The sequence below is a fragment of the Poecilia reticulata genome, linkage group LG3 (assembly GCF_000633615.1).
Source record: "Poecilia reticulata strain Guanapo linkage group LG3, Guppy_female_1.0+MT, whole genome shotgun sequence".
Classification (NCBI taxonomy): Eukaryota; Metazoa; Chordata; class Actinopteri; order Cyprinodontiformes; family Poeciliidae; genus Poecilia; species Poecilia reticulata.
The window spans coordinates 19,365,993-19,387,741 of NC_024333.1; the positions used below are offsets into that span (position 1 = coordinate 19,365,993).

The 21,749-nt window shown below is 38.2% G+C and overlaps 2 protein-coding genes across 3 annotated transcripts in view; one reads left to right on the forward strand and one right to left on the reverse strand.

Annotated features, from left to right (window-relative positions):
• Positions 1-19,536, reverse strand: ap1g1 (adaptor related protein complex 1 subunit gamma 1). Of its 2 annotated transcripts, XM_008405351.2 has the most exons (24): positions 19,439-19,536; positions 14,007-14,210; positions 13,776-13,900; positions 13,373-13,514; positions 13,151-13,247; positions 11,440-11,516; positions 11,032-11,040; positions 9,566-9,661; positions 9,286-9,366; positions 9,096-9,194; positions 8,927-8,982; positions 8,713-8,826; positions 8,497-8,637; positions 8,119-8,173; positions 7,909-8,031; positions 7,695-7,784; positions 7,490-7,614; positions 6,588-6,692; positions 5,956-6,097; positions 5,606-5,732; positions 5,227-5,331; positions 4,908-5,068; positions 4,021-4,119; positions 1-3,874 (listed from the first exon to the last, which is right to left on the reverse strand). In XM_008405351.2, exons 2-24 carry the CDS (start codon positions 14,205-14,207, stop codon positions 3,773-3,775), a joined length of 2,472 nt encoding a protein of 823 aa, XP_008403573.1. In that variant the 5' UTR covers positions 14,208-14,210; positions 19,439-19,536; the 3' UTR covers positions 1-3,772. The 2 variants fall into 2 exon arrangements, with proteins under 2 accessions (XP_008403573.1, XP_008403574.1); XM_008405352.2 differs by lacking the exon at positions 11,032-11,040.
• A 1,084-nt stretch (positions 19,537-20,620) lies between these two features.
• Positions 20,621-21,749, forward strand: part of znf821 (zinc finger protein 821) — a 16,377-nt gene continuing 15,248 nt past the window's right edge. The window contains exon 1 of the mRNA XM_008405354.2: positions 20,621-20,721. Coding sequence (XP_008403576.1) covers positions 20,718-20,721 — 4 coding nt within the window. The 5' untranslated portion in view covers positions 20,621-20,717. The remainder of the gene's footprint in view (positions 20,722-21,749) is intronic.

Below are 21,749 nucleotides of genomic sequence, written 5' to 3' on the forward strand. Positions count from 1 at the left end.
AATTGAAAATAATCCATTTAATAGTTTACAACTTCTCATCTTTAAAGATTATTTCATATTTTCAGTCTGACATTCACACTCTCCTCGAAGCCATGGAACTGGAAAACGGGGAATCTCACGCCGCTCCCCTCCCCACCAACAAAAAAACCACACAAAAATTAATTAAAATCTGATTCGTTTTTAGACGTTTTCGGGCTGGGCGGGTCGCTGAGATGAGGGAAGGGAGTCACAGGTCATGTTTTCAGAGCAAAGTGAAATCAGTTTTTTCCACCCCCTCTTTTAAAAACAAATAGAAAAGGACCAGGATGTGCATTTAGATGCCCTTTCAAGCCCTTTACAAAACAACTTCATCCCAGCAAAGGAAGGAAAAAAACACAAGAGATCCAGATGATGGATTTGCATTTTCTTTGCCCCAAAAGTGAAACAAAACAAAAAAATAAAACAGTATTCAGGTTGTAAGCTCATGATGAACGATTTCTAATTGCACAGTCGTGCTGCCCCTCGATGGGAGAGTGACAGATTAGAACATTTAAACTTTTCTTGCATTTGCAAAAGAGGTTTCACACCAAGAGTAGAAACGACCTTATTTACAGTTCTTCACATGCAGCTCAGAAGCTGAGAGTTGAAATTGCAGCCAAAAGAATTACGTCCTATGCGGATAAAAGACAGATAGCACAGTCGTGCTCTCTCAAAGATGATTTTCTTCACACACACACAGACACATACAGACCTGACCACGCCACCGACAGGTGCTCGTTTCCTTCCTCCTCAGTTATAGTGTCCAAAGCTTTAATGTTGGGCTCTCTTCCATTTGTAAAATGTCAACAGCTTCATAGAAATTACTAATCAGGTGTGATTAACATACAGCTTGAATAAGACCACACGCACACACACACACACAAAACACATTCAGGAATAGGTGTATGAAACGTCCTCTCCCCCTGCCAGCCTTCCATTCTGCACAGCTCCCCCTTGTGTTCACTACCTTATAGCACATGCTTCATCTGGTTTACCTCCATTAAACATAAGTAGATTAAATAAAGCTATTAAAAGAAATAGAACATTGTATTGATTTACATTACAAAAACCTTGAGCTTCCGCATGGATTTTACAGCATCATTTTGGATTGTAAATGACAGTCAAACCATGCAGGTTAAAAGCAAACCAATTTACCATAAAGGGAACTTTACAAAAAAAAGGGAGAAAAACAATCCAGGCATGGCAGTCAGTGTCCTTGCTTTTGGATGGAGAGAAAGAGAGAGAGCGAACACACCAACACAAAAACGGGCTTCACAAAAACAAACAGTAGGTTGAAGAGAAGATCAAGAGAGCACGTAAGGCCAAACCAAAGATGCGTCTTGGCAAGGGAGCCGCTCTGCAAGAGGCCGTGGATGCGAGAGGTGTTCGAGGGGCGGGGGAGCACAACTCAAGTCGCTGCTCCTCAGTAGTACAGTGCATCATTCAGTGTGTGTGTGTGTGTGTGTGTTAAAGCCATGTTAGAAACACACCATCCCGAGACCTGACGAAGCCAGGGCGTGACGTCCAATCAGGACTCAGCAGGAAACCAAATGAAGCTCCATTGCATCCTTTTAAGATTACTTTTGTACATATATGCATACAATTATACTTTCCAACTAATCTTTTATGTGGATTTTATTTAATCTGATCAGCGTTTTTTTGTTTTACAACTATATACAATGTACAGGCAGATCATAAATCTTTTACAATGAATGAGTGATGATACATACTTGTCTCGTTATAGACCGACTAAATCTATTTAGACAATGTACATTGTGAGTAGTTGGAATTTTGTTTAGAAAATGATATCTAAAAAAAGGATGAAAGATAGTACAATAGACAAACATTTGTAAAAGCCCTCAGTATGTACAGAAAAAAAGCCAAAATAGCATTCATCAACAAACAGAAGAAAAACGTTCAGCAGAAAAAAGATTTCTCCATATACACATATCATGAGCTCAAAAATATTTCCAAAGCTAATAGTATATCTCTGATTTGGTCACAGAAGTTAAAAGATGAGTGAAGCATAGTGAGAGGAGTTATATCGGCGGGTCTTAGTGAGCTCAGTAATGAGATGCACAGACTGCTGTTAGTTTTCTTCATGCAGACGCTCCCCAACCCTCCATTGCATTTGGCGACTAAACAAAAGCTGCCGATGTCCTGCCACTAAAGTTAACAGAAAGAAAACAGCGTGAGGTATTAAGGTTCCTATCCCCGATGACGGCATGCTTCTGACGAGAGTGAAGACGGCTTCCAAAAAAAAAAAAATGTTTCCTTAGCTCCGACTAATAATTCAGTCTCTGTTGCTTGAAGGATTTTTTGGAGAATTTGAAAAATAACGATGCCAGCTTGTCAACGTTTGCACACATTAGCTGCCATTAACTTTGCTTTAATTACAGGATTTAAATATTATCGACTCTCGTTTTTATTAGAAATCTGAGAAAATCAAGATATAATTTGAAATATTTTAATGTAATTTACAAATTTCTGAACCAAAATTGTTGCTCAGGTTAGTGGTATTTTAGTTCAAATCTCTCACGAGCGACAGACGATGCTCACTTTTTAATTTTTTTTACCCAGCTAAAGTCAGAAAGGCACATCACTTTGATATCAGGCATAATTACTGCAGAAACAAAACAAACTCTCACAAAATCAGTGCCAATAAAGATGAGCATCCCCGACCAAAAAAAAAAAGACTTGGAAAGAAGAATTAAGAGAGGGGAAAGAAAAGCATTCAGTGCAAGTTACTACATTCAAGACAAGCTTCATTTACATGTGTGAGCATGGTGACCAAGTTCAATCAGGTTAAACAAATCAGAAACAGAAGTCAAAATGCAGTCCCGACTGATGACGCAGATGCAGGAAAAGTTTAAAATGCCGATCTCTCTCTAACACAAACGCAGCTCGTTTTCAGGTAAGCTTCAGAGCGACAACGTATTCACTGCAGTACATAAAACTTACTGTTCTGTACAGATCTACAAGCTGTCGATTCCCTACGAATGAGGTGTTGGGCGAGGGGAAATGTTCTGAGCCCAGCCACAGAGTCGGATGAAGCGGTTTAGAAACAGAATCAGAAATCCCCCCCCCCCTCCTCTCCCTCGGAGCTTAAAGTCCAGATGTGATTGTGACCCCAGCACACATGCATTTAGCAAATTAATGTAATTCAGAATGAATACAACTCTGAAGTTATATTGTTGACAGTGTGGAGAAAGAAAAAGTTTTCAAAGTTGTTCCTGCTGCCATCATAGGAATGATGGTTTGTGAAAGCAAAGCCAATCCTACCGATCAAGGGAGCAAATGCCTCAAACTGCATTTTAGGATTATCAAAAAAAAAAGAAAAGAAAGAAAGAAAGCCCAAAGGGAGCAACACTTTTTCAGAGGTAAAGTGTGCCACAGTGGACGGTGCGCATGAATCCTTCTGGGTGTGGTGATGGAGGAGGGGTGTGAGAAAAATACATCAGCATACTAAGAAAATAATTAAGAGCGGAAAGAGAAAGTTCAATGATTGATATGTTTTTTTTTCCCCAATTACTCTTGTAATGCCAACAGGGTCTTCGTAACATCTCCTCTATCCTCCTGATGCTCTGCTGCTTCCCATGCAACTCGAGGGCAGCGGTCTGCAGTGATGTCACAGGGCGGTCCGTTGGAAGAAAGGGTGGGAGGTGAAGAACGTGTGGGAGGAGGGAAAAAAAAGAAAAAAAAGGTTTTCATAGTTCCCTTGGTGGGGCTTTTTGGAGGCAGCAGGAGCCGGTCATCACTGCCACGACTGCGGGGGGAAGTTATTAACCTCTGCCAGGTCCTGCACGGCCGAGCCTTTGTGGGTGTAGGTTAGTTTGATCCTCATTCGTAGTTGTTGCTGAAATTTTAAGGTTTTGATTGTAAAAACAGAAATCGTTGTAAAAAATTTTTTTTTAAAAAATAAAAAAAAATCATGGAAGTTGTAAATATGGGTGTGTTGCTATGAAACTAAAATATAAAAGAGATATTTGAAAAGAAACTCACCTTCTGTGGGTTGAGAACTCTGATGACCTGTGTTACGGCTCCCTGGTTGAGAGCTGGGACGACGTTACTGCTGGGGGAAAGGAGCTGCAGCTGGAATGTCTGACGAAAAACAACAATTTCAGATGAAACAATAACGCACGTGGAAAAAAAAAACGCTTTAAAATGACGAGTTTAGTTAATTTCTAATAGATGGGTGTCGAGGTCAAATGACTGTTACGTTTTAAAAATTTAGGCAAATCTAGGAGCATTTACTGTATGTTCCACAGAACCCCAACAATTTCTTCATTTTAAGGAAAAAAAATATGTTTTATTAAAATGCTGCAAAAACAGGGAAAAAAAAAGCTTGTGATATGATAAGACCCAAGGTAAAAGTCCAATACTTGTAATACTAACACTAATAATTCATTAACATCCATTTATTTTAGTTAAAACATAATTTTTATTTATTTATTTTTTTAACCTTCTCAGCAGTCACAACTGCTTTCCTTCATTGTAGCCTGGATGTGTGTGTGTGTGTGTGTGCGTGCGTGCGTGTGTGACAGTTTTGCAAATGCAAGCTATGCTCATGTCCACTCATTGGTCAGCTTAGTCCAACCCAATTTGAATGCAGAATATTGAGACATTGCTTTTAAACGCACCAAATTTTTTTTTTTGTTTTGCCAAGCTGTTTATAAGACCTTTCATTATTTTGTATGTCATAGATGCAGCAGCCGAACAATTAGAATTCATCATAAATCTTAATTTTCAGTCAAATTTAGGATTTCAAAACATAAACTTGTGTAAAATAGCTTGTTATCTTTGGGGACAAATTAAACATAAAAAAAAAAAAAAAAGAATACAGTAAACGAGTGAGACGTCTGTCATGTAGAGGATTGTTGTGCGATTACCTTTGGTACTGCAGCCTGAAAAACAAAGTCGGTCATTTCAGCCTCTGTTGAGTTGGTGGCGTGGATGGTGATGACTGCGATGTTTGGGTTAGGGTTAGCTCTCTCAAATGTGAAGTCTATTTTTAGACCATTCTTGTTGTATGCAGTCATGGAAGGAATACCTAAGCAGGAGATTCATGGAAATCATTTCACAATAAGATCAGAGTTGCCAATGCAATAAAAATCTCACCAAAAAGGCCAACTAAAGCCTCATAATAAGCAGATTTCTTTTTAAAAAACTACAGCATATTTGTAGCTCAGAGGAGGAACACACTCCTACCTGCAGCTGCAATGTCATTGAACAGGGGTTGTGAAGTGAGGCCGTCCAGCAGGAAAGGCGGCTGGGAAGTGGGCACTGAGGGAGCGGGTGCAGGCGCCGGACCGCCTGAGGAAGTAACGAAATCAAATATGCTTTTCTAGATGTTTTAGAAAATATTCTTTCATAGATAAAAGTCCTTTTTTAAATCAATGTCCAAGTTGGCTCTTTACAAGTGTACACTACAGCAGAGAGATTTATTATACAGAGTAAAAAGTTAACTTGAGGTTAAGTTAGATCCAGAAGATCAAGTTAACACTGACAACAAAATCAAAAATTTACACCAAGTCGTTGATTTTTCCTTTAAACAGATTAAGAGAGCGCTTTCAGGTGAGCGTCGTACCGCTTAGTGAAAGGTCACCCAGGAGGTCAAGCAGCTCTCCTCCAGCTGAGGCAGGCTTTGTGGGAATCGTAGTCTGGATTACCGGCACCACATCGTTTCCTCCCAGCAGGTCTAACAAATCATTAGCCTACAGAGGAAAGACAACATGGAGACTCGGTCAATACATGTAATCATTTAGTAGATTAACAAATAATAACACTATAGAAAGTTTGAGACAAATTAAAACAGTTTCAGTTGAAAACTTTAGTAAAAAAAAAAAAAAAACAACTTATAAAGTCAAAGGCTGTCAGTGTTGATCTAGGTGTTTAACTTGCATATTAATAATAAATATTCTTTGAAATTTTTCTCACTTGGTTTGTTGGTTGGGTGACAGGCGGTGGATGTTTTGCCTCCACCGTAGATGGCTCAGTCTCTCCGTTTGTCTGTACGATTTCTGTGGGACCGTTGGAGGCCGTCTTCTCCATGATGGGCATACGTTCAAGAAGAGCTGGTCTATAAAGGAATATATATATATACATATACCTGCTTAATAGCATAAACAAGGTCAGTCTATCTTTGTCATCTTTAATTTGTGTTTTTCACCTGGCTGGAATGTTTTTACATCAGATTTCAACACTTTCCTGCAGTGTGTCATAAGCTTCATAATTATTAATAGCATGTATATAAGACTTTTGCTACAACATTCCTTTTCAAGGAAAACATTTTAAAATTTATACTTTTCAGTGAAAAGGTAATTTGCATGATGTAAAAAATATTTAGATGTTCCTGAACATACAATTTTAAAGCAAAAGCTATAAATCACAAAGTAAACGAACGATGCTGCAAATTTCAGACATAACATCATTTAAAACCTACCTAGTATAAAAAATATGTAAGCATTTAAAATTTTACAGAAATGAGCAAATACAAAACTCTAAATGTTCAGAAACCCTGAATATGGATGTTCTACTTTTTCATTTTGTTAGACATCAGGAAGCTTCACCTCATGTGGTCGTATTTCTTGAAAAGTGCGTTGTACTCCACGGCTCTCTGCTGAAGCTCCACGTCAATGCTACTCCCGTATATTGAAACCACCTTTTTGATTCGGCTAAAAACACAAACAGATTTTTTTTAAATTATTAAAAATGTCACATAGAAAAAAAAAAAGCATAATAATTAAAAGTCAAATTGCAGCCAAAGCTAAAAGCGCTACTTAATCATTAATTAACCTTGACTCCAAAGTGACATGGGCAAAACAAAAAATTATCTTGTAATCATTTGTGGTCTAAACTACGGAAGAAGTTTAGGGCCAAAAAAAAAAAGAAAAAAAAATGAATTCTGACTTTAATCTTAACTGAAATCATTTTTAGCAGACTGCACATTTTACCCAATAAAATTTAACATCTTCTCTTGAATACAATGTTCATATCTTTATGAAAGATGAATGATTCTGCTGCGTTTTTGGTTACTGCAACATGATTAAGCAGAAAGCTCCAATTTAGAAATTTAATCTGGAAAAGTATTTTTGTTTAAGTAACCACTCTTGACCTACAGCAATCTGGCCACAACTTTGTTCATGTATTAGTTTTTTTGTTTAGTTTTTTTACAATGATCTAAAATCAAGATTATCAAAAAAGCTCCTTAAAAGTTGCAGTGGATATGGCTTCACTTATACAGCTAATCTCAAACATCTGTTTGACAAAGTAAATCATGTGAGACAAAGTCATCCGTCTCTGTGAGTCATGGTTGACTCTGTCCAACAAGGCAGAGTAAATATTTTTAGATGATGTATAATCTTACGATATGGAAGCCGACTGCAATAAAATATCATAAAACTGCTGCAGAAAAACTGAAACTGTCAGGAAAATAAATGCAGAACAACAAAGGAGGGAAACATTCACTCACTTCACGCTGCTGAAACGAGTCGACAGCTTCATGATGGCGGTGAGGGAATAGCCGCGGGTCACGGGCGTGGACAGATTGGACACCAGAAGACCTTCCAATACATCCAGAACTTCGTCCTCAGTCACCTGAGGAAACCACAACGTTCACCAGTGTAGTGATTCAAACAGGACTGTTTCATGTCTAGTCAGGATTTCTCCAAAAATACCTGGATGGGCTCCTCTTCCTCACACTGCCCTGACACCAGGAGGTCTCCATATTCTCCTATGCACCACGACGCAACCTGCACGAGAGGTTGCTGGAAGACAGACGGAAAACGCCACGAAGTTTATTCTGGATACTTAACATGGTCTGAAAATGTAAAATATCAATTACATTCACGGCGTACGCTTAATCGTAGATCAAACCAGAGCTTCTCTGACCTGTGAAATGTCGTCCAGCAATGCTTTGTAAAGTCTCTGAACCGTATACGCGTGCATCTCCACGGAGTTTGTGATGAGCTGGATCAGGTTGGGAACAGAGTCGTCTCGCACGTAGCTCCCTGCCTAAAACCGGTGACGCAAAGACAAACTCAAACTAGACGGCTTGCAGCCATGACTTTAGGGATTGCAAAGTTTCTGTAGCATACACACCGTTGTCAGTACTCTCATAATGGTGTCTATGTGCCATCTTTTCGAAGGAGCATATCTGTGAAGCAAAAGAATGAAAACATTTATCAAATAAATGGAAAAGTTATCCAACACTGTGGATGCAGGAAGACAAATGCTGTCAGAAAACAAATGGTATCAGCAAAATCTGTCAGACGATGGATCACTCATTTTATCATCATACAGCATTCCATATTTCTAGGATGTGGAAACTTTACAGATGGGGTAACATATAGTGACTTCATTCTGTAATGCTTCAAAAAAACAACAACAAAAAAGCCTGAAATGACCCAGCCCAGGAGGGAGTGAGACATTAAAATCATTCTAAAGTATCCTGAGTGCATGGAGAATGTTTGGCCTTACTTCTCAGCAGCTAGAAACACTCCTGATGCACAGTCTGCCTTGAATTCTGGGTCACAGGAGTCCAGGAAGTAGAGCAGCTCCTTCATCATGCCTCTGATGTTGTTGCCGTTCACGAGGGCAAAACTCAGCTCCATCGCACGTCTGCACCGAAACAGAGCATCGCGTCAAAAACAAGGCGACGAGTGGAAAAGAAGTCGAAGAAAAGCGAGATGTGACCTCTTAATGGAGACGTCCAGATCTTTTAAACAATCCACAATGGTGCTCCGATGCCTCTGCACCGCATTGTGATCCGTTTGTACCGTCTTTAGTAGAGATGTCAACGCCACATATCTGGAACAAGGGAGTTTTCAATGAAATGGAATAACTGGGCTTACTACATCTTTATTTAATCCACTCATAAAAGATCAAGATTGCTAAATAAAGTAATTACCTTATATTTTTGTCATTGTTAAGAAGGAAGCGACCTAGTATGTTAATGGCCAAAACCTGAAAGGAAGAAAAAAATAAAGTATTTAGAAGAGCGAAATCAGAAAGAAAGAAAGAAATACTAGAGGTTTGCCTTAAAACAAAATAAACAAAAAAAATTAAAAATCTCTCACCCTCAGTCCACTTTCAGACTTGATGTCCATTATGGTCAGTACAGTCTCATACAGGATTGCATTACCTACATTTTTACTCGTCTCTGTGTTTGTTGCAACCTGCAAAACAGCCGTTGGTGAGCCACACTTTAAGCAATGCTCCTTTAAAATGACTAAATATATCAAAGCAATTAATACTTTTCATTCTAACCTGTGCGAGAATGTCATTCATTGCTTCACTGGAGTCGTCATCATTCTTGCCTAAAATTCTCAGTAGTCTCAATATCCGCACCTAAGGAAGAAAAAAAAAAAAAAACATCCTGTAATGACAGTAATTCTCTTCTCTGGGCTTGATAACTACATGTCAGAACCGGTTTAGATCTTAGTGGCTTATTCAATTACAACAAAAGGTGTTTTCTGTGTGTATAAATTAAATACAGAAGTGCTGAAAACAGTTGAGTCAAACTGCGGTTTTAATAATGAAGACTTGCCTGCAGGAAAGGGTCGCTTATGCCCGACACATCATGTTCAGGAGAATATCCAGACATTATTAGGTTCTTGAGGATTCTCACCAACTGTGGAACCAGCTATAAAAAAAACCCCACAAATACCAACAACAGAAGAAATAAAAAGAGGAGAGGTCACAATATTATGCACAGATCCCAGACTTACACCTGAACAATGTTTATAAATTAACTTATTAATAATAAAGTGACAAATATTCAAATGTGGAGAGTGAAACAGGGTTGGAGTTTCTGTTAACTATGGTGAAGAAAATGTATTAAAACATTTGTGCAAAAATTAAAATTGTAAGGGTGTGAAATTAAAGGGAACTGGTCGTTTCAAAGTGAGCAGCCTATTGGAAAAGCAAAATATTTAAAATAATTATCTAAACTCTCAGTGTTCTTGAAGGAAATGTAATGTTGAGAATCTAGACATTAATATGTAGCAGCAGGATATCGTCGAGTCATCTTAGTTTGATCACATAACAGAAAACGGGTCCATACCGTCATAAGAACCATAATCAATGAGGGGAAATGAAAGTTTTCATAATATAGAATGCATCTGATTTTATTATAGGTGAGATTTGTGCTTAATGATTATTTAACTCCAGGATTTAATAAAAAATGCCCAACTAAATAGAAAAATCTGCTAATATTTAATAAGAAAATGCATGGATACAAAATGGAAGTAGGTTGGAAGAAAAATGGCAAGAAATGGATACAAATTGTCAAAGGAGCAAAATATCAAATTTAGGCTCTGACCGTAAAAGCATGTTGGGTTCAAGTATTTGACTATTAAAGTTAGCTTTTTTACACTTTAAGAAATGTGCAAAAACTACTTATTAAACATTGGAAAACAAATGAAAAGTAGTTTTCTGTGTTAGTAATTTCTAAAACATTTGTAGTGGAGCAGTTTGGCATCAAAAAAACAAATCAGATAAAATAATTTTCAGGTCTTTGTAGTCTTAAACCAAAAAGAAAGAAACACATAAGCCTTTTAGATAAAAATGTGTAAGCGAATACCAGACCAGGCTTATAGAATGTAAATAAAAATGTTGCACAAATCAGACAAGAACACTTTACAAATATGGCCAGATATAAAATTACATCCCATTAATATGTTTGCATACAGGGCTAATTATACTACCACTACATAGTGCGACTTGTGGCTATCAACCATAAACCGCCAATTTCTCTTAAGTCTGTGATTAAACGAGTTGCACATTAAAAGTAGTGGGAAATGTTTTTGACGAATGGATCAAAAACAGTTTTGTATAATATTTAAAAAAACACTGACATAGTAATGATCACCGTACAATATAAAGAAACCAAAATTCTAACTGAAAACAAGACATGACATTACTGAACACAAGTCTGGGTACGTGTGAGGTGACCGTGAGGAGTGAGAACTATTAACAGCATGCACCAGCTATGAGATCAGAATGTACTCTTACCTTCTCATTCTAACACAATGCAGGAATTGTAACAAAGACAAATGACAGAAAAAATATGAAGTAGATGTTAGGGAGGGGAAACTGGTAAAATCATTCACTTTCAGAGAGCTTCAGATAATGTTCAGAATTATGAGCATGAGACGCGGCGGCCTAGTTTGTTACACTCGTATAGGAAAGGAACAGCAGCAGTCGAGAAACAACATGGGGGAAAGACAGTGGGAGGAGATTAAAGATTATCTGAAACTAGGAGAAGACCCGTATCATAATCTGGTTTAACATATCTGCCGATCTAAGTCCTAAAAAATAAAATGTGTAACTGAAGGAGAATGAAATGTGACATGAGTTTCAGACAAATGTGCCAGTAGCTGCTTGACTTTTTTTTTTTTGTGCGACACAGACAGTCCGTACCTTTCTGAAGTGGGCCAGCATATCAGGACTTCTTTCACACATCTCGGTGAGGAGGACGACAGATGTATGCAGAACACCTGAGAAGACAGGTGGGGCAGGTGATTTTCATTCACGTGCAAATCTACAAATTGCTCATTAATATTTGTAATTAAAATGCATTTAATGCCTCACTGCAGTAAATGCGATGCACCAGTTGTAATCAGTTTCATAGTCCTAACTAGCTTTATTGGCTGCACCTGTGAAAGTCTGTCTGTCATTTTACACTGCAGCACAAAGAGCAACAACATAATATTGCTGTAATTCACAAGGTCACTCATTGCATCTCTGAATTTACAAGGCAAAATAATTCCTCCACGGCAGTAAGTGTTAGCGACGGCCACCAAACAGTAGAAGGCCGCCACACTGCTACTATTTACATACATTGGAAAGAATAAAAAACACAAACCAATATTCAGGAGATGTTAACCTTGCAGCATTTCCCTCTCCAGCACTGTCAGAAATACTAATACCAGCCTTTATGACCACTGTGTGACTCTCCTGACCCGAACCGATAGAGAATCTTCAAGACGACAGACTTTAAACTAAGCAGACGAGTTAAAACCTGTTATTTTAACTTTAACTTGTGTTTCTTATCTCCTCTGCAGAGCCACAGGGTGAAAATATACTGTATATACTGTATATACTCCAACTTCTTAGAAACTGCATAAAATTTTTATTGGCAGCAAGACATAATCATCAAAACTATCAGCAATAAACAAGCAAATTAATTTCACCTTTCATGCAGCAAATCTATACAGGGGTTTCACTTTAACTGAGTTACTGAAATATATTTTTCTGTTACTGTAATTTATAATGATGTGAGCAGAAGACTTGATCCATTAAATTACCTTTCGATGACAGTTATAAGCAAATATAGTGGTACATATTAGAGTTTAAGCAATTAACCAAGTTTCAAGAGTAATTCCATTTGTAAACATAAAAAGTTTGTGATTCCCTGCTTGGCTTAATCAGCACGATGCTGATGGTTTAAATATTACTGCTGCATGAGATTTGGCACTAGGATAATTTCAAATAAAAGACCAAATTAGCTAAACACGACATCGCCGATTCGGTATTCAAGCAGAAAGTCAGAATCCTTTGCGTCCAGCCAGTAGAACAGAACCAACACAAGGTAATGTTTTGCGTAAACATCAGCGCTGATCTTGATCTTCTTAAACTGTGGGCAGCGCAGCTTGGCCCAGTACAGACCTATCTTTCAACGTAGCTGCCTTCAGTTCAGCCCCCCTCCCCGGGGCATTTACTGCACACCTTCCTCTTCTGTCAACTTACTGATGCCACGAAGTCTTCATTAGAGAACCTGTGGCCATTTAAAAACAGCTCTTCAAAGGGCCAGGAGTAAAGCTGCACCAATAACTAAATACACCATTGTCCTATTTTATGGTCATTTCATCGAAAACAAAACTATCCAACAGACGCATTGTGTTATTTTATCTTATTTGCCCTGTGCTCCATACAATAGGCTGCACACAAACCTAAGTGTTTGGCAGGTCAATAGGTTCCAATGTCCTCTGCAAAGGACGTGTCAAGAAGGTAGTTGTACTCGACGTGGCACTGCGAGTAGAAGGAAACTGGACGGATTCTGCATTTCTGTGGGACGACCCCGTTTCCCAGGTGGCCGTCAGCTGGCCTCCGACGTTCAGTTTCCACTTACCGTGGTTCTTCTCACTCAGCAGGTTTTTTGTGGCTGGAAGAAACATTTCCATGAGCTCTGGGACCTTCCTGATGACATGGACTGCACACAGCGCTGCCTGTTACAGATTGAAATAAGAGATGGTTGAGCATTGTTTCTTATTCCATTTCACCTTTACGTTTCATCTGTAAACGTCTAATTTTCACATATGAAAGCACAAAAACCAAACAAAGTGAAGCTTACCTTTTTCCTCAAGTACGAGTTGGACGTTTTAAGCAGCTTCTCTACCTCCCCCGCCAGGTCACGACACATTTCTGAGGACCCCATGCAGCCTAAAGTGCACAAAGCCAGGCCTTGGACGTACTGTGTGCTGTGATTCAAATCACTGGTGTGGAAGAAACGAATCACATAAGCCGTGGAAACGCAGCAGAATAAAATGGAGCCGTTTTAAATATTGTAATACAGACGGCCACATGAGGTTAGAGCACATTAGGAAGATGATGATTTAGCGAGGAAGAAGCAAAATCTCTACAACAGAGAACAGCTTATGATGTTGTTTCGTGTTTCAGTAGTAAACAACTCAAGATCTGAGTTTTCATCTAAATCACCACTTCACACAGCTGTGTGCAGTTTGAGTTTCACTTACTTTTTAATGCAGTTTGTCATTAGTAAATGAACATCCTGTCTCTCGTCCAGAAGAAGCATAGCTCCCAAATAACCTATCCGTTTGTCAGTGAACTTTTGGGATGCAATCAGCTTCAGACACTCCAGCTAGAGACAAGACAAAGAGTCACAACACACTCAGGTCATCATCTCTGAAACGTCACGTTCACTGGAAATCAAATGAGATTTAATCCTCTTAGTCAGACACACACACCTGCCCAAAGTGGGCTGGGTAGCCCAACATGTGCATATAAAGTAACTTTGCCACATTTCTGCAACGGTATGTGTTGTCTTCCTCTCTGAAAGACGAGCGGATAGCAGCACACTCTTTCTGGATCATCTCTCGCTCCTCTGCCTGGGTCCGTGCCGTCCGGATGGTCCGGATCAGCTCCCGCAGTCTGATCGGAGCTGGCATTCTCTGGAGAACACAGAAGATTGAAAAGGGTGTTACCTACCGACACGAGACCACATCACGCTCAAAACAGGAATCAGGCCTCTAGGAATTGGCAAACAGCCACCATTAATTACTTAAAACACCTAGTGTGTAGTACATATTAAAAGTGGAGTGGCATAAACTAAGATTACTCACCAAAACTACCAAACAAAGTGCAAATAGTCAAAAAATTGATCAATTTTTTGGGAATGAAATAATCTTCTTCGCCTGAAGTTCATTCAAAGTGAGAACAATTTTGTGATTGGTTCACTTTTTGCTTGCAAAAACTGTGCGTTGGTTTCAGGACGCTGAACTCCTCAGCAGAATTAAGAGCAGAAACAGGCAAGAAGAACGAGTGAAATTTAATTCCCTCCACAGAGAAGCTTCTAGGAGCACACAAGCACAAAGTTTAAAATATTTATGAAGACAGCATGCTTTGTCGTGAAAAGAAATTTTGCACTAAATACCGAACATTAAAATGAATGAAAATAAGATACAAAGGGAAAACGAAGCAAAAAGAAAAGTGCGAAAGCTGCACAATCACTTTGTTCCAAAATAAATCACTTGCGATATAAAAATCAGATATCTGTACTTCCTTTATCCAAAATCTTCTAATCAGTTCAAAGTCTGGAAGCGTAGCTCTGGAGATAAAATGGTAATCCTCTTCAAAATGTCAATAAACCAGAAGATTTCACATCTTTGCAACACTAAAATATAAAAAGCTACGACTGCAGCTCAGGTCAACGTGATTAACAAGCAGACCAACACCTGTAGACTCATTGCAGCAGGTCCAACTACTCGCATCACATCGAAAGCTGTGCAGAATATTAATTTATAGGAACTTTTCTGCTTCCTTCACGCTTCAGCTGATTACAAAACTGGCGTAGTTGATGCAAAAGCAGCTGAATTTAAGCTGAACTGGAAAAAGTAAAACGTAAAATCCCACCTTATGATAGAGTTGGAAACAATTTGTGCAGAAAGCATGCCCAGTGCTCAGTACACCCCTATGTAACTTTAAAAGAAGAAGCTGCGGGGCCTTATGTTTGAATATCAACAGCATGCTAATCATGCCTGCATGTGTCTAACACAGAGCCACAGACATGCACATGGGAAAAAAAGAAAAAAGAAAGTCGGATAAAAAGACGAACTTCTGTATGCCGTTATTAAAAAAATAATAAAAAGATTTCTTTGTTGTTTAATTTCCAACCAGAATTTTCAGTAGTGTTATCAACCTAAAAGGATCATTACTGCAGCCCTCTGACTTGCACATTCTGTCTTCGTTTGTCACTGAAGCCTTTTATCATAAAGAGTACAGTCACACAATGAAGGTGAAAAGTCACAAAAAAATATGGTAATTACCTTTAGAGCGCATGGATTTTACCTTTGGTTTCATGAAATGGAGAGGATGTTTGTTAAAAAGGAACAACGCTTTTTCACGCACAACACAGGGCCTTTAGAAAAATCACTATAAACTACCAGATGAACTTCTGATATAAAATCATTTTGGTATTTTCATTAGCATGCGACTCTGGGAAGGACTTTAAAACAGCCTGCCAACACTTTCACTGAAACATGAGGAGCGAATCGTAAAATCATAAAACCAAACTGACAGTTAAAGATGTGAGATGGTTTAGTTAATAACGATCAGTTTTTGATTTGTCATCTCTCCCTTCAGCCTAAACACTCTCAAACAGTAATTTAGATGTTTTACAGCACATACAGGCGACACTTGGGATTGGCACTGTCAATTTTATTTCATCATAATATCCTGTGGCAATTATATAATCATAAAAATTACTTGAAATTTAGTTTTAAAAAATGCCAACATTTCATTTCAATACAAACATACGTCTCTACATAATATCAGTCATGCAAACGCAAGAACTGCTCTAAAACTAAAACTTAGCCATCACCACATCAGTTGCATAAAGTAATTTAAACGTACCGCTAAACAGCACACAATAACTTCATTCAATCTCAATTTCAAATTTTATTGACTTCCCTGTGCAGTGAAGCGTAAAGTCCAGAAGGAATTCATCCACAAAAAGCCTAAAATATGAGCATTTCTGTGTTATATCCAGATAAATTTGTCATTTTCAATTTCCTTAAGCAGTGAGATTTGGATAACTTTTTAACTTTGCAACCAAAATAAAATTTTTTTTTTAAAAACAAAAAAAACGGCCTTACAACATTTTAAATTACAAGTTGTGATTTGGTCAGTTCGTTGTGGTAACGGCTGACAGAGAAAGAAGGATCCGGACCGAGGGGGGAAAGGGAAGGTCCTTTGTTGAAAAAAAAGTGGTGTGTTGCAGCTGCTATTCTAAGAATTCACTTTGATCAAACAGGAACAGAGAGGGTGGGCAGCCAAGGCCACACTTTAATAAAGCCAGAGAGCTAGTCTGTTCTAACACCATTTAAATTACCTGAGCTGAATGGACTCAGTGTTGGGCTCCGTGAATCATGATAAAGCATCTCTTGCTGTGCTTATAATCAACACAAAAGATAAATCTAGCTACTGCCAGGAGCTGATTGAATTACAGTACCATGTTTTTGCAGTGCAACAATATAATTTACCACAATCAACATCTATTTTTCTTCTTTTCTTTTCTTTTTTTTTTGTTTGTGAAAAAACAACCCATTACTGCCATTTTCTGTAATTGCCATGTAACCGAAACAGGGAGTAGAGTTCAGGGGGGAAAAACAACATCAGATGGATGTGAAAGACAAAGGTGTTTACTTATTCTCAAAAAAATGTATGAGGTGGTGATCAGGGAGAATAATAGACTTCTAGCAGTTTGCACTAAAACAAGAAAATCACAAACAGACATGTCAAAGCCTACAGGTTCGTCTTCCTTAAACACTTTCAATCATAACTTAAAAACAAACAAAACCCAAATCAGCATTTTTGGGTCATGTTATGAAAGATCCACCAACACAAATTTATCAGGGACAAAGCAATCGAAAGGTCCAAAGGCAAAACCCTACAACATGCGTATTTGTGTTACAAACAAATCCTTCTTCCTGTTGGCACAGTAGAGACAGCAACAATTAAAAAAAAAAAACTACTCCCATTTTTCCACAGAGGAGTTGACTTACTGACTCACATCAAATGTAAACTCAAGAGATCAGGCACCATTTATATGGCTTTGTATGAAAACACCAAATGAAATTAATGAAACATCACAGGAATGTGTTGCAACAGATGATTCATCTTACTCGCTTTTTTTTTTCTTTTCTTAAAGAAGAAAACGTGATCAAGCCTTTGTGATCAGCTCAGCATGTGCACTGTAAACAAATTCATGCATAAAAACACAAATAATAGAAGTGTGGTTAATGTTGGCGAACTTCTACACAGACACACACACACAGGCTTCTACAGTAGTCACAACTCTTGTCGGCTGTGTCGAGAGGAAAAGGATTTAATCCCATAATTGTTCACAAAAGTCACGATCAAACTGTCTTTTCAACACAATATGTTAAAACATGTTAATGCTGAATTATATTTGCACTGGAAAAAGCTGCAGCCTGAGGAAGCAGCAGCCTCTCCTCCTCACGGAGACTACGTCTCTATTTTGCATGTTGCCATAGGGTCTGTTGTCTTTGTCTTTTGGGGATTGAGGCGTGGTTGTCTACTTTAAATCCAATTAGGCTGCTATGCATCGTTCAAAAGCTACATTTCCAATGAGAGCATCAATTAAATCACAGGAAAAAAATGTTGCACTAAAGTTGTAGGGAGCTTGTAGAGTTAAAACACAGACAATGTGAAGAGTAGGCTAAATGAAATGCTACTTTTGGGCTGCAATTTGTGTGTGTGTGTGTGTGTGTGTGTGTGTGTGTGTGTGTGTGTGTGTGTGTGTGTGTGTGTGTGTGTGTGTGTTTTTAATCAGAAACAGACAATCAATCAATGCTTCATTGAAAGAAGTTCTTTAGCTGGTGTCCTAATTACAGCATAATCACCGGCTAATTATTTTTATTTTTGCACACGGATTTGTTTGTTTTATTTGACTCTGCATACCAACATGACATAATTCCAACATCATTTTCTACTGTGGATCAAATTGTAGAATAAAACAATTGCTTTATGCTACGATTTACCTGCACCTGCTTCAGAAAGCAACAAAATGACGTGCGTGGCTGCAAGATTTCATCTTTTCAAAATGAATAAACTGGAATAGAAAACCAAAATCCCAAATCAAAACACAAATAAGTAGCTAAATTAGGCATACAAGTAGATAAAAATGACTGTAAAAGAGGTGAGGCACTCCTGAAAAGCCCATGTACACCTGCTGAACGTCACCGTGGTTAGCTCACTTCCTCCTTCCAGCTGACTTCCTCAACAATAACACACTTTGTGCACCAATTTACACCAACAAGACCACTGTGTGTAAAGTAAAAGCCTATATGATAATAGTCTATTAAATCGATACAACGTCAACGCCAGGAAAGCCTCTCTTAAAACTTTAGTAAATCCACGTCCACGTCGTCAGCACATTAGCAAAGCTGCCGATAGCTTCCTGGATTTCCCCAAATGCAACGTTTGCTTAGGGGTGAATTACTCTACACGTCGTCAAAAGGTATTAAAAGACTTTCCCAAGCACACGGAACAATGTCTGAAGTTACAGAAGGAAAGCACACCTGTGAAGAAGTAGCTATCAGCGAGCTAACCCTGATATATTAGGGAACTTGAAAGGACAAGGTATCAGTTTGACATCACAGCGTCACCGTGACTGAAAAAGTCTCTTTAAACTAATGTTTATATTGACAGCATAACATCAGACGAATGGAAAACAGGACCGGGGTCACTTAAGCCCCCCTCTAATTACCGATTGATCTGAACATGATGCAGTTTAGGCCTTCTTAGCTTTAGCTAGCTCCCTGACATTTCTCTGTCAAATACACCAGTTACCGTCGAAATTAAAAGACGACCAAAGGTTTTTCTTACTTATCAAGAGAATAATCACTATGTCCTACCATTTTAAGTTGTTACGACTTGTACGACTTAGTCAGTAGGCACACCACAGCAGTGCACATACCTAGCCCAGCAACTTAGCTGCTGACAGGCACAACCCCGGTGCACTGAGGGCTGCGACTTCCTATGCAGCGCCTAACTGTCAGTTGACATCGCAAGTACAATCAAAAGCACTCGTATTTAATTACAAGTAGAGACACTTCCACATATTTGTGACAACATGGTACTTTCTAAATGTACTTACGAGCCGTAATGATGCCAGAAAAGAACTGGAATCGTCTCTATTAGCAATGGAGGGAGGAACACACTAGACATGCAAAATGGTGGCTACTCTAGCCTCAGCACATCTACTGCAGGCGGAGGATTACGCTGACAGAGGTTGGTCAAAGACGGGAGTAGGGCAGGTGGACGTGGCATATAATCAACAGCACTACTTCAAAATTCCCATTTTGCCATTTAGAATTGAATAAATGACAATTAAAACAACGTATGTAATTAAACATAGAGACAGACAGGACAAACAACCATGCACACACACACACACTCACACCTAGGGACAATTTAGACAGAAACATTAACCTAACAGTCATGTTTTTGGACTGTGGGAGCAAACCAGAGTACCCGGAGAAAACCCACACATGCACAGGGAGAACATACAAACTCCATGCAGAAAGACCCCAGGCCGGGAATTGARCCCAGAACCTTCTTGCTGTAAGGCAACAGCTCTACCAACTGTGCCACTGTGCAGCCCTGTTGCTGAAATGTGCTACACAAAAAAACTTAACTTGGCTTTAAGAATTGATGATTGCTATAAATTTGAGATATTAAATAACTGTTTCTAATCTAAAATAACACCAGGAACATCTAGAAAAACTTTACTACAGTCAAAATTTAAGAAATCTCAAAAATCAGTCCTTTTAGGAGAAATTATTAATGACAGATAGATAGATAGATAGATAGATAGATAGATAGATAGATAGATAGATAGATAGATAGATAGATAGATAGATAGATAGATAGATAGATAGATAGATAGATAGATAGATAGATAGATAGATAGATAGATGCTTATATTTTTAAGCTTTTTTATGTAAGTGATTAAAGAAATTTCATATTCTACTTTACATATTATGATGTTGACTTGATGCCAAAAAGGCATAAAAAATGCAGCTGACAAGATTTATTAATTAAATATCCGTTGCAAAGCAATACATGTTAAAATGGTTCCATGAGCCTTTTAAAAAAATCCCTTTTCTAACTTTAGGAATATCATTTTAGAAAACATGATAATCTTCATTTAAAAGAAGATTATCAATGAATAAAATGAAGAAGATTCAATTCTTCATTTTATTCACAGTATTGACACTGTGAATATGTTTTCATTAAGTGCTATAACTGCTTGCCATACTGAACGCTCATCCCAAGTTAAAGCATACAGTAACGTTAGCTTGGACCAGAGGAGCCCATCACAATCTGCCTCTGAGCGAGACTCTCACCTGATATGCCAGTGTTTACTGGACGCCATGGGTAATAGTTCCGTTTTTTATTTATTGCCATGATAAATGCGTCTGGGTTGTTATTCCTAGAATATTTTTCTTATTTACTTTGTGCTCTGTGAGCCTCATAGGTTCCATCGTTGTTGCATTGATATAAAGGGCTAACATTCGGCTTGTTAGCCAGCTTTCTGTCGTCGATTTGCTTTTGGTTTGGATTTGACGTCACTGTAAGCTATGAGTGGAAACGTTTCAGCTATTGCTTGTAAGGAAATTCATGCATTTCATGGTGTGGTGTGCTTATTTTGTTGAGATGGCATATTTTGGCCTAACCTTGCGGATGAGTAAATTTTTAACCGTGTCAGTGTCGTGCTGCGGTCAGTTTACTCGTGGCATTCAGTGATGACGACTACATGCGCTGCTGTGACATTGGTGTGTAGCACCACCCAGTGTTGTTACTGAGCTATCCAGGAAATTGTCCTTCTGGCTTCATGGACTGTGAATATTTAGTCAGTATTTTAGCAATTGTAGATCAAATGTAAAGATACAATCAGTGTTTTTAAACAGAATAATATTGGAAGCTCTTTTTTTGTAAAAGCTTTGGTATATATGCAAATGACGGTCGTTCTTTATTTTACCCAGTCAGGTCTGCAATTAATGGATGATGAATTAATGTTTTGTACTTGAGTTTTCACGTGTCCACGTCTCTAAGGTCACATTTTTAGAGTTTAACATACCAACGTAAAAGCGTTCCCTCTAAGAAGTCCAGAAAACGTTGTTCTGTAAGACCAAAACTTACATTTTAAATGTTTTTGGAACCATAGTAATAACCACTAATTACTATAACAATATAATTTTTGACTCACAACCCTTCTGGTGGTTTATAATTTGAATGGAGTCAAGCATTAATTAGGGGGGTCAATCTCTCTGAGTGTTTACAAATAATCCATTAGGATGATGGGGCTTAAATAAAAATTTAATGCTGAAAACTACTAGTAATGGTTAAAAAAAATAATAAAAGAGAATAAAAAGAAACTGCATTGTAAAAAGAGTCTATATATA

Excerpts from the sequence above, each read along its gene's own strand:
- ap1g1 (XM_008405351.2), bottom strand. The coding sequence starts at position 14,207 with ATGCCAGCTCCGATCAGACTGCGGGAGCTGATCCGGACCATCCGGACG. Across the intron at positions 6,693-7,489 it reads ACTCGTTTCAGCAGCGTGAA|CCGAATCAAAAAGGTGGTTT; the intron begins GTGAGTGAATGT and ends TTGTGTTTTTAG. Across the intron at positions 5,733-5,955 it reads TCACCCAACCAACAAACCAA|GCTAATGATTTGTTAGACCT; the intron begins GTGAGAAAAATT and ends TTTCCTCTGTAG.